We start from the raw sequence: 12,537 nt of genomic DNA, 5'->3' as shown, positions 1-12,537 counted from the left end.
TGGTTATTTAGGTAGTCAACTAAGACACCTAAAGCATCAGAGACATAAATTTGGTTAAAATGTGGAATATGATCATTGTCTTGTGTTTTAAACTACTGGGGTCAAATTGACCCCAGAGGATAAAGGGTGTAAAGTAAATCTGAGGATAACAGGAGGGTTAAAACTGAATCTCTAGGCATCAAGAAAACCCGCGATGCTTCGTGCTAATTTCCTATTTTATAATGTATATGTTTTATAAATATAATGTTCCTGGTTCCAGTGTCAGACTGGACAATGCAGGAAGCTTTCTGTGTATTTTCTTATTACACAGACATTTGAGGCATAATCCACATGGGAAGGAAAGCTAAACAATTGAACATGATTTCATTGTTTTTTTGAAGGTTATTCTACAAACACCTTAATGTGACATTATATGAAAAATTGCTGGCCACTTTAAGCGTCCGGAGAACCATAGCTGGTATACATCTGGGACATTAGAAAAGAAAACAATTGAAATAAATCAATTAAGACTTGTATGGCCAATGCATATCCATAATAATGGATTCAATCCTGCAAATTGGTTTGATACATCCCTACTTGCACACACGCACGCACACACACTCCCACCCACCCACTTCAACAAAAGACTTTGAAACTTTATGGAAACAAACATAAAGAAATCATCACACTCTCTCCCACACACATGGGTACTGAAATACAAACACTCACTTGTGCTGGTGAGTACAGGTTGAGGCTGGAGTCCCGCAGGTTGAAGGCTCCTGAGTGCGTGCTGCCTGCTGAGTGTCTCATCTTCCTCACCCCCTCCCCCCTCTCTCTGGTCACACATCCTCTGTCCTTTGCCCCTGCTGGGCCTCCAAGTCCTTTGTCCACCTTCCCCCCCCCACAGCTGGGGGCGCCCATGCAACAGAGGGTGCCCTGGGCCAGCTCCAGCTCAATTTCTGCATCCATCTCCGCCTCCTCTTGGGCCTCCTTGTTGGAGTCGTCCAGGTGCTTCATCAGCACGGCCACCACCACATTGATGAGCACGAACTGGGCGGTGAGCACGAAGGAGACAAAGTACATGGGCGAGATAAACTGAAGGCTAGGATTGCAGGCATAGTCCACATCAGTGCCATGGTCTGGTGGGCACTCCCGCAATGTGTCCTGTTGTCCAAAAGGCAAAAGAGGAAGAAAAAGGGGTTAGGAGTGTTAAAGGTGTTAAAGGAGACAGGTAAGCATTAAGGCAGCAGTTCCCAACCTTTTTCAAATCAGGGCCCACTTAATAATCTAAAACAATGTTGCGGCCCACATTCAACCATAAACATTACGGAGGCCAAATAATGTTCTGATGTCAATTCAGTAGTACAGACCGTTGTCAAGGACTGTAATGCCTGTTGCTAAGGAGGATCAAGAAAGAGAAAGGAGGTTCAAATAAAAAAATATCTTAATCATGAAATGTTCCCACACAAATCATAATGTTTTGCAAATTACTTGGCGGCCCACTTGCAATGCCTTCGCAGCCCACTAGGTTGGGAACAGCTGAATTAATTAAGGAATACCACATTATTTGGATAACACTTTGTGAAGAAACAGGAAGTGGACAAATATCAGGAGTAGATTAAATCTGGAGTGTGGAACTTGTGAAGGATACGTTTCTGAATCGGATGCACCATATAAAAAACCTCAGTGTTTAGAGGAAGGGCTACTGCTGGCAATGGAAATGCAACAAACTCAGTTAGTACATATGTTTGAGGTGAGTTTGGTTGTGTTGTATAGGCTAGTGCAAAATACAGAGAGCTTCCTCCGCTTAGTTATATTATGTAGATTCATTTGACAAGGGCTACAATGTAATGGACAACCATTTATAAGTAAAAGTCTTTTCAAATTTAAAAGTGCCACACTCCAGCTTTAAAATATATTTAAATGAATACAGCGGCCCTGCAACAGATTACAGTTATTAACATTTACATTGCTTGAATAATAATAAAAAATAAGCGAAAAATAAGTCAGGTTGTAAATGTCATCTTACGATACAGTGAGCTTAGCCGAAACACGCCTGAATAAATATTGATGCTCATATAAAAATATGTTAAGTACATTTAAGGTAATGGCATGCCTCAAGCTCATGCTAACGAGGCTCTTTGTATGCAGGACGACTTGTAAAATCATCATACACTTAATAGCTTTGCTTCTATGCAAAACAACAGCAGCCTTTTTTTTCCTGTCTTTAGCATTTTTCGAGTTTGGTCAAAGTAGAATCAAAGTGGCATGTGCTATCTGGAGAAATAACACAGATTTGAACCAGTCTCTGACCTAAAATAACAATGTTAGCCCTCTGAGCTGAAGATGGTCTTTCCTATCTTATTTTGCATGCCATCTCCTTCTGCTTCCACTCCTTTTCCATCTCGTTTCTACACATATTCCTCTTCCAAATCTCCATTTACCCTCACGCGTGATGCTGTACCACCCCCCTTTTTTTCAATTTGTGCTGTAATTTACCCTCCAGAGGAAATAAATCACAACTGGTCAGTTCTTTAAGCCCCTTCCCATCCTCTCATCTTCCCTCTTATTACAGTTTACCAGAGCCTCCTTTTTCTCCCCACTGCTTTCTTACACTCTCCCTCATTATTTCCTCTTTCCTATCATCGCTGCATCACTAATTACCACTCTGCCTCACCGGCCTTTCACTAAACCACGGCAGATCTACCTATCCCACATCCCAGGTAGTAATTTGACAGCGAAAACGACAGAGATTTACTCAGAGAGGGAGCATCTGTAGCCCGCTGGTTTGCTTCACGGCCCGCTACCATCCGCTGTACCTTTATGTATGCAGTGTTTGTTTAATGGCCCTACGACATGTATCATTATAATCTCTATTTTCTCCTTGGAGCTTACATGAAGGCATGGTGGGGGCTGCTGCTGCTGCTGCTGCTGGTAGAGCGGTGTGTTCAGGGGAAATTGTTTGTTTGTGGTTATGTGTGTGCGATGAGGCACAGTTACTCCCCTGCCCATCAGTAAGGATATCTGTGCTCCCGGTGCTGAGCGAGCACATTTGCGTTTCATCAGTGGCTATCACTAGAGTGGAAGATGAGAGACTAAAGGAGGAGTGTGTCTCTTATCTCAAACCACCTCTCCACTACCTTTTTTGTTGCATTACTTCTACTATAACAAATAAAAACGTGCAATATATGTTGTTAAGATGATTGCTACTACATTACGTTGTATATGTTCTACTTAAATGTATAATACTGCTACTTATCCTTTTCTACATTGAATGTGTCCCTTTCTAAAATTGAATTAACCTGTGCTTGGCTCTTTTTTAATACAGTTAGTTTTTTTGTCTGTATCTGTATTGTCCCTGTTGCTTTGTATATTTCCCCTGTGTTGGTGAATAAAGGGATTTTATCGATTCTGTTTCACTGTATTCTCAAGCTCTGATTTTGCCTTTTAAAACACAAATGATAAGTAAGTAACTTCGTACCTTCATGATGCCATTCCAGTTGTCGCCCGTGGAGACTTGAAATAAGGTAAGGAAGGCCATGCCAAAGTTCTCAAAGGTAGCGTGACGACTCATTCCCTCACATGGGTAGTCTTCGTTGCATACTGAGGATGAGAGTTAGATGGACGGGTGGATGTAAAAAGAGGAGAAGTTATCATGTCAAAAGGTGAGAGGATAAAGAAAAAGCAAAAATGGAACAGGGAGGGGGGAAAGGGTTGACAAAAGAAGAAGAGATTTGTGAATTTTGAATAACACTGTAGATGTCACTGCTCCCAAAAAATGCAGAGGCAAGCACCATTTCTGACGCTAAGCTGACTGTCTAAACAAGCCAACTCAGTGTAGACAAAGTCTGTTATCAAATTGGTCGCAACGTGACCAAACACTCTATTTGTCTTTGAGCTTATATCCAAAGATAATCTCTGCAATGGCCTCAAGAAGCAACACTTGCATTTGCCACTAATCCGTTTTTCCTGCCAAGCTCCAATAGGAAGCATCGTTGCCACGGGCTGCAGCTGCAGCTCACAAGGGAAATGTGACAGTTCGGAAGAAATATCTTCTTACTTCAATGTGGATATTTTAGGACAGCACTTATGTATCAGAATACTGGAGAGTGGGTTGAATCCCCTAATGGCAGTCTGACTGCAGGAGGGAGAACTGATGAAAGGGAATACAAGATGGAGAGGAAATAAGGAGATTTTCATAATCAAGTTAATACAACTCCTCCTGATTTTATGTGTACAAGCTGAGTTTACTATAATGAGTACACAGAATATGGAAGTCACAATTATATTTTCCCACTGGGTCAGACTTTGAAACATGCTGCTTTGTAACCGCCTCACACCGACAGTGATGATGTGTGGCAAATGTGCTCTTCCACTACAGAGCTATCCTGTCCTCTCAACATTTCCACATGTGATGAAGGATTAATCAAACAAGTGGACTGAGTTTATGTAGATGACCACATAATACACATTTCTCTGAAGTTTAACTCATCCACTTTGAAATGGAAGATTGGTCCAACAATGCTGTTAATCATTTATCCAAGCAGAATGTTGGTTGAAATATTGAAATACATTTTTCACAATAAATCAATGTATCATAATAGTGTCAATAAGTGATTTTGTCTTTGTTGTACCTATGCTAGTGACATGTGTCTGATCACAAATAAAGTTAACATCCTTGGTTCTCTTGAGCCTTAAATAGACTCTTTCTAGAAACTACCAAAGATCAAGGAAATCATTTATAGATTTGCAGTGAAAAACAAAAACGTTGTTATAAAATGTGTGCTTAATGACGTATTTCTTTTCAGCATCATGACTGGATGAGTACTCACCAAGTTCTCCAAATAGCTCTACTCCTAAGGCGGCGTAGATGAAAAACAGCAGCATGAAAAGCAGGCCCAGGTTACCCACCTGTAACACACACACACACACACACACACACACACACACACACACACACACACACACACACACACACACACACACACACACACACACACACACACACACACACACACACACACACACACACACACACACACACACACACACACACACACACACACACACACACACACACACACACACACACACACACACACACACACACACACACACACACACACACACACAGACAGGAGAACATCTTACCATGCACATGTTATAAACAATGTTCTTTGTGAGAAGCATTAGACAACAAGAAACATCAACAAGTCATTGCTAATGTGTTAAATCAACCATTGACTTGCTTGCTATGCTCGATTGAACATCTCTTGACCACATTTTTCATTATTACTCATATTGTACTACTTTTAAACAAGTAAGCAGGACATCAAATACAAGGTAAAAAAAAAATAAAAAAAAAATAAAAAGGTAAAATCAAATAAAAGATGTGCATTCAAAATGTCTAACCTCTTTCTAGCATGCTGTTCTCAAACTCTTCTTTGTTCTGCAAACCATGGCACAGTTTTCCTCTGAGACTTTTTATAAACTGGAGCCCTGATGCTGTTGGGATTTTCTGAGTTTTGGGGGTTTGGGACTTGGCTCGGTTCCACCACTAAACAACCTTCCGTTACCACAACCTAATGGTGATGATGATGTTGCATGGTAAGCACTCAGGGCCAAATCTAATCCCTTAAGTCTTTAACACTCCACTAACAACACTGCTCTGCCGGGGAATGAGCAAACGCACTGAGAAATAGTTACTATAATTATAACGCCTGTGCTCTAAAGAGGGTTCGGATCACTTCACCTGCTTTTCAGGGGAAAGACCGTTCCAATCTGTTGTTGAGTTGGTTGAGGGAAAATGCAGAAACATAATGACAAGGCAACATCTAAGGACATTTCCCATAGGTTGCTAATTGAATAACTTCTGATGAGATATGGTTTGAAGCAAGCGGGGTTGTAATACTTTCTCTATTACACTCAAAGTAGTTTTATCTTTGTTTGTTTTATCTCTCCTTTATAGATCACTTTAATGATAACATAAGGAAATCAGCTGACTCAGTAAGAATAATCTTTACATTTGAAACGCTGTAACCCTCTTTGCCTGATATGATTAACCTGGTCAGTATTGCATTTAATGAAAGTGCTATAGGGCATGGTGAAAGAGGGCAAATCAAAGGCATGCTACACTAAGAAGCATTTACATTTGAAAACTTCTAAAGTTTCCTTTCAATGTAGACAAATAAGGGCCATTACATGCAGCGCACGCTGATGAGTCCCTGTGGACTCAGTGTAATTGAGGTAATTGCCATATAACCTTTCATTTGGAGTGCTGTAATAATTCTAAAACGGACGGTTTACCAGAAGTACATCTCCAAGTAATTGCTATGAGGCCTGGTGTACTCAACAATCTGTGCTTGATAATGACACGAGTCAATGTGAGATCCAGGACAAGGATGAATGCCTTTTGAGAAGTTTTGCCAAGAGGGATTTAATGGTGTATTCAATGGGGATGAATAACTTTCACTTTACTGGAGGAAGAGGTTTGCAATTCCATTATCTATTATTGAAATAATTTATCTCCATTTCTTAAGCTAAACACAAAAGCTTGTTATAGCTTGGACGCCTTTCCATAGCACAAATGGCATTTCATGGGGTCTCCACATTTGTGGTTTCTCAGCCATTTCCAGAGAAGACATAAAACAACTGTCTCCACTTTAGAGCCAACATGATATAGGCTATTAGTGTAAGTGAATGCTGGTTGCAGCCGTTTCACATCAGTTGCAGAGGAGAGGATAATAGACATTGTTGTAGGTAAAATCACTTTTTGACTACGTCTTTGTAAAGCAAAGCCATTTCACTTAACATGTCAATGAGCCGATAAGCTTTCTACCCCATTTAGTCTAAGTGCATGGATCCTTCATTACTGTACATCTCCATGTCCTGCTATGGCTTATTAAATATACGAATTACTTGTGGAACTTGTGAAGCATTCACATCATGTCTAATCTCATGAGTTATTATTCTAGCAGACATCTACTGTATCTGTGCGTGCCAAGATTATTCATACTTTCTGCCTTCCTATGCCAATATGACCTGCTCCCTTGCGTAACTGTACTCATAAGCCTTTGTTGAAATGTCAATACTGTCAATGTGATGTAATGAGAAAATGTTGGAAGATTGCCATTTCATTTTTCACAGTGAAATATATGGTGGTATCAGCTCAGGTTAATCTCTCGCCAGGTGTAAGGCCTTCACTCTCACCTCAGCATGCACACATACATACACACACACACAGCGAGACCTCCTGGAACTGTTTAATTAGCCCCAGTTGTAATTACCTTCCCAGATGCCCTTGGGATGAATCAAAGGGCTCAGTGTTAATGAGAGGGGGATCAATAAAAAGGAAATACAACAAATCTGTTCCCCCTCACCTCTGCCTGCCCTCCTTTCCCCACACCACCTGTTTCCCTTTGTTTGCTTCATGTCACTTTTGATGGTCAATGGGTCACACTGTGTTCCTGCATGTCCATAAATGACCTGTCTGTCCAAACAACTGCCTGTATTTAAAGTTAAATGTCTACATTAAATGCACAATATGTAATTTTGTGCCACTAGGGGCCTTTCCATACAAACAAATAACAAAAGCCGGGGTTTGGTGTTGTTGTGCAAAAGCGTGTGATTATAGGAGATTGAAGTCAGCTTTTCTAGTGTTTACAACAAAACGGCAAAAACAGGTTTCATTTTAAAATCAGTTTTGTTGTGTCTGCCTACTGCTAATGTTTGCTCCGCTTGTTTCACTAATACTTTACAGCCAGTCGGCCTACTGTATGACGAAGAAGATCTAAAAGTGTGGTTTAAAACTAATCAACAACGCTGACAAATGAAAAAGATAATTTCCATGATTGAGATTATAGATTTCTCTTGGTCTGAAAATTGTTTAAAACATTTAGGAATGTAAGTTCATAACTGAGCAAAGATCATTTACATAAACCTAGTTGTTTTGATACATATTTTTGCAGAAAAGTTACATATGATCTCTAAACAAATGGGAAATGATAGGGTGCCGGATGCTTTTTGTGTATATTTTTAGGAAATTGAACTTTCAGTGCACTGGAACGATCTGGGACGGCCTAGAGACTGCCCGACTCTTTGGACACTTCACCATCAACTGAACTATAGACTGATTTAAGAAGCCCCCGCTGTTTCTAACACACTGCGAACGCAGCGGGGGTCAGGGTACTCTCCATGGTGCTGAAAGTGAAAACAAGACAAAGCCAGTGTGTGTGTGTGTGTGTGTGTGTGTGTGTGTGTGTGTGTGTGTGTGTGTGTGTGTGTGTGTGTGTGTGTGTGTGTGTGTGTGTCAGTCAGCCAGTATGTGGCATGCATGAGTCATCTATAAGAGTTGCCTCCAGGCCAAAAGAGAAAGAAAGGGGGGGGGGGGGGGGGGGGGGGGGGCTCATGCTACTCTGGCTATTGACTGAGACTGACCAACTCCCTCTCTGGGATTGTGTGTGTCTGTGAGGAACAAAGAGGCAGAGACAGTGTGTAAGTGTGTGTCCACCACTGTACCTGAGGCAGGGCTTGGACCACCGTATCCAATAGGGCTCTCATCCCTGTGGCCATCTTCAGCAGCTTCAGCACTGTGTGTGTGAGAGACATAGAGAGAGAGATAGAGAGAAAGTGTGGGCAGTTAGGGGGAAATCCCTCAGGTTCAATTAGAGGCTTAATGGGAAACATTTAACTGGAGAAAGGTCAGTTCTTCCTTTATTCTCCCATGGAACACACACACACACAGATCGCAGTTTCAACAGATATATTTTAACACACCAGCAAGACAAAATCAAGGTTCAAATGCATTTCACTGAAAACAATTAAAAAAACATTTGGACTTGTGAGCATGGGCCCGCATATACAGTATACAAAGGGAAAATAGGTTGTTGCTCAGGAAACTTTAGCTCAGGTCTTTGCACATGCCTGCTTTTCAGTGAATGTGTGTGTGTACATATTTCACACATGTAGTATACTGTACCTCGGGCTATCCTCAGTACTCTCATGATCCGGATGATGGTGGGGTTGATGGGCAGGGCAGCACTGAAATCGATCTCCTCCAGGGTGATGCCCATCACCGACAGAAGCACAATGGCGAGGTCCAACTGGTTCCACCTAGCGTTCACACACACAGAAAGTATGCACATGTAAATATGCAAAAAGGTCTGGCACCACACACAAAAACCAAAGCAAGTATACAACTAAATAACGAGGCATGCATTTATTATCAGTTATTATTAAGGCAATTGAATCTCCTTTAACCCTTATGTTGTGTTCGGGTCTCCCGTGACCCGTTTCAAGTTAAAATTACGCTCTAATTGTTTTAACGGAACAAGGCTTCATGATATCCTCCACAACAGCTATATAAACACTACACAACAGATTTTGACAATTTTAGCCAAGTCTGAAGGTCTCTAAAAAAAAAAGTGTATAATTTGGTGTTCGGGTCTGGAAAGACTCAGGGTCAAATTTGGCCCAATCAAGATTCATCTTTGACTCTAGACACCCCACCCCCACCCCCTTCATCCACTGTAACAATAATTGTTCGCAACATACACCTGGACAGATGGAAAACAGATATTGCCAAATCAGATGAATATGGTGGGGAATCAAAGAGATTGAAGCACCCATAGTAGTTGCAACATCTCCATTAAGTACAACATATTTTGACCTGATGTAACTAAGTCACTTTTGCTCGGTGTTCATCTTTTATTGCCTCTCGTAGTTGCTTTCAGGAGGTTCTGTAGTCCTCATTCATCTTCAGCATTTTTTGGAAGATAGTCAATACACGTCTTTTTTTAAATCATCAGGGTGGCAACACCAGGCACACTGAGTGCTAACACATTTGGCACCGCTGATTCATTTGTCAGAATGCTTGCCAAAATATCTCATTTAAAAAATGCCAATGACAGTGAAATAACCCGCAAGACATGATAATGTCCCTCAGTTAATGGGGCTATGTCTGTTTCCTTTTACACCTTTTCTTTCTGGACTCATCCACCTTTTAGAAGCGGAAAAAAAAGCAAAGTGTATCACCCTCTATGAATGTAGCCATACAGTCAACTGAGGATGACAGCTGCCTTTGTTCATATTTACAATACAATGCTGCTTTATGACTTTATCAAAATCATACAGACAGCAGCTCACATGATAGAAACGCACCCGTTACTCATTTAAATTGACATTTGAATTTCATATCTCCGCAGCTGCCTTATTACTTTTTGGCCTGTCACACAAACTTTTACATTATATATATACTGCACACTTACACCAGCCGCAGCTCAGTTATTGCCACATATAGCAGTGTGTTTGTGTGTAACCTGCTATTCCATTGACCCAGTTCTGCAGCTGGCCTGAGAGTCACCCCGGCCCTTAAACGACACACAATGACTGCTCACAGCTGTTGCTAACACTACATAAAAAGAGACAAAGTGCCAGCTGATAACCGTGCGATAAATGTGTCCTATATCCGCCCATCTCTTTCCCATTTCATCACTTATGTGTCTTCCTCCTTTTTTGTCTTTGATCAGTCTAGCTTCCCCTCCTATTTATTATCCGTCTCTTCCACGTCCTCTCGCTCGCTGTTCGCCACCTTAACTCTCTCTCTTCTCTAAAACTAAAATAAGCCAATGTCATTAAACTACCATCAGTGTAATATATGCTTCCAAATCTTCTTCTGACTTTAATTAGTCCCCACATATCCCTGAGAAGAATAAGACATCCGTCTCGTCGTCGTGCACATTTGTGTGAGTGACAAATCAATTAGTCTCTGGGCTCTGAGTGAATGAATGTGGGAGGGAACAGGCCGGCGCTGAGGTGCGTTTCCCACGAAGGTCAAACAAAGGTGAGTACAGTAAGTTGGAGAAATGGAAAGTGCAGTGTCACAAGCAGAGAACCCATAAATAACTTGGTTTCTTGAAGCACGTGCTATAGTTCACCCAATAGCTCTTTACAAGGAGAAAGGATTGTCCGATCCATTTTGAAAGACGTACATTTTGAAATAAGGGAATGAAAGACTGATTTGATGGTGAGCAAAAACAACGTAAAAATGGAAAGAAAGCTGCGAACATTTGTGTCTTACTGTGACAATGAGGATAATAGTGTGTGATAACTGTCAAGATATTTGTACCACAATATGGTTTAGCTAAGTTCTAACTGAACGCCTCAGAGCCGCTCACATCTTTCAACGTGTTTCATAATCCTCTGTATCGTCAACGCTGTTATTCCCTATTCCATTTATAATGATCAAAGCAAAAGGCGGATTTGTGCAGCCATTACTCTTTGAACTAAATAACTGTTTATTATGGCACTATTTATACCATACGTTAATTCACCAGATTATGGGATGTGCCTGGAGCCCCGACAGTGGCTCCAATGTTTCATTTCCACATCAAACATGTGACGAGTGAGCTGAGGTGAACAGGAAATATTGTCACGTTTGCTGACATTGAATATTGTTTTGTAATATTCTTCTTTCTCGCATCTAATTCAGAGGCCATTTGTGTTTTCAGGCTATAGGAAAGCTGATTGACAATCATCACGCACCGTCACCTCTGAGCCAGATTTACAAATCCCACAATTAATTGATCAGTATTGCTATAAAAAAGCTGTCTTGTATTCTTACTATACATGTGTAAATACATAGTACTACAAATAAGCACGTACATACACTTATAGGCACACAGAAAAGGATACACACACACACACACACACACACACACACACACACACACACACAGACACACACACACACACACACACACACACACACACACACACACACACACACACACACACACACACACACACACACACACACACACACTGTACCTTTCTTTAAAGAAGCGACGGAAGCCGAAGGCGGTGAGTTTGAGTGCCGATTCGAGCACAAACATGGAAGTGAAGAAATAGTTGCAGTACTTCAGGGCGAGATCCAGAGACTGGAAAGAGAGTGTGAAAAAGGTGTGTGTGTGTGTGTGTGTGTGTGTGTGTGTGTGTGTGTGTGCGTGTGTGTGTGCGTGTGTGTGTGCGCGTGTGTAAACAGGGTGGGATGGAGTGTTAGCGTCAGGAGGAAACCGAAGAACAGGAATAGTTCCCATTTGTTTGCAGAGTACAATCAAACATGCCAGAAGGCAAAACGGGACATCTTCCATTCGTGGAACAACAAACACTCATACATTACATCCAGTAACAAATACGCCAACCATATTTGAGCGTAGTATTTAAATAGTCTAAAGGCAAGCATGTTTAATTATCTTAAACACCCAGCCCAGCTTCCTGTTACTGCAGAGGCTGTGGATTTGTTTTGCTCAGCTGTTTTCTCCTTCAATAAATAGAGCTGTGTCTTCTAAGAGGCGGGAGGCAGGCAAATGTCAACACAAACAGCTGACAAATACCGTCAAGACCTGTGATATTTATCTGCTGCTCGGTCAGTTTGAGAAAGCTTGCTCCATTTTAAATGTCAAACGGCCATCTTATCTCAAGGATAATCACTTTCCTCACCCTAAAAAAAACAACACAACCAACGCTATCAGGCTTTTGAACCTTCATTCATCACGCATA

General features: G+C 41.3%; 1 protein-coding gene across 5 annotated transcripts in view; it reads right to left on the bottom strand.

The window, feature by feature from the left end:
- LOC307014044 (voltage-dependent T-type calcium channel subunit alpha-1I-like) overlaps positions 1 to 12,537 on the bottom strand; it is a 151,717-nt gene that overhangs the window by 14,680 nt on the left and 124,500 nt on the right. For all 5 annotated transcript variants that reach the window (XM_079641716.1, XM_079641714.1, XM_079641715.1 and 2 more), the window contains exons 27-32: positions 11,806 to 11,915; positions 8,957 to 9,090; positions 8,497 to 8,567; positions 4,812 to 4,890; positions 3,461 to 3,582; positions 709 to 1,143 (exon numbers count right to left, since the gene is read on the bottom strand). In XM_079641716.1, the coding sequence (XP_079497842.1) occupies positions 709 to 1,143; positions 3,461 to 3,582; positions 4,812 to 4,890; positions 8,497 to 8,567; positions 8,957 to 9,090; positions 11,806 to 11,915 (951 nt within the window). The remainder of the gene's footprint in view (positions 1 to 708; positions 1,144 to 3,460; positions 3,583 to 4,811; positions 4,891 to 8,496; positions 8,568 to 8,956; positions 9,091 to 11,805; positions 11,916 to 12,537) is intronic.

This window comes from Notothenia rossii (assembly GCF_949606895.1).
Source record: "Notothenia rossii genome assembly, chromosome: 8".
NCBI lineage: Eukaryota > Metazoa > Chordata > Actinopteri > Perciformes > Nototheniidae > Notothenia > Notothenia rossii.
This window is presented reverse-complemented; position numbering and strand designations above follow the sequence as displayed.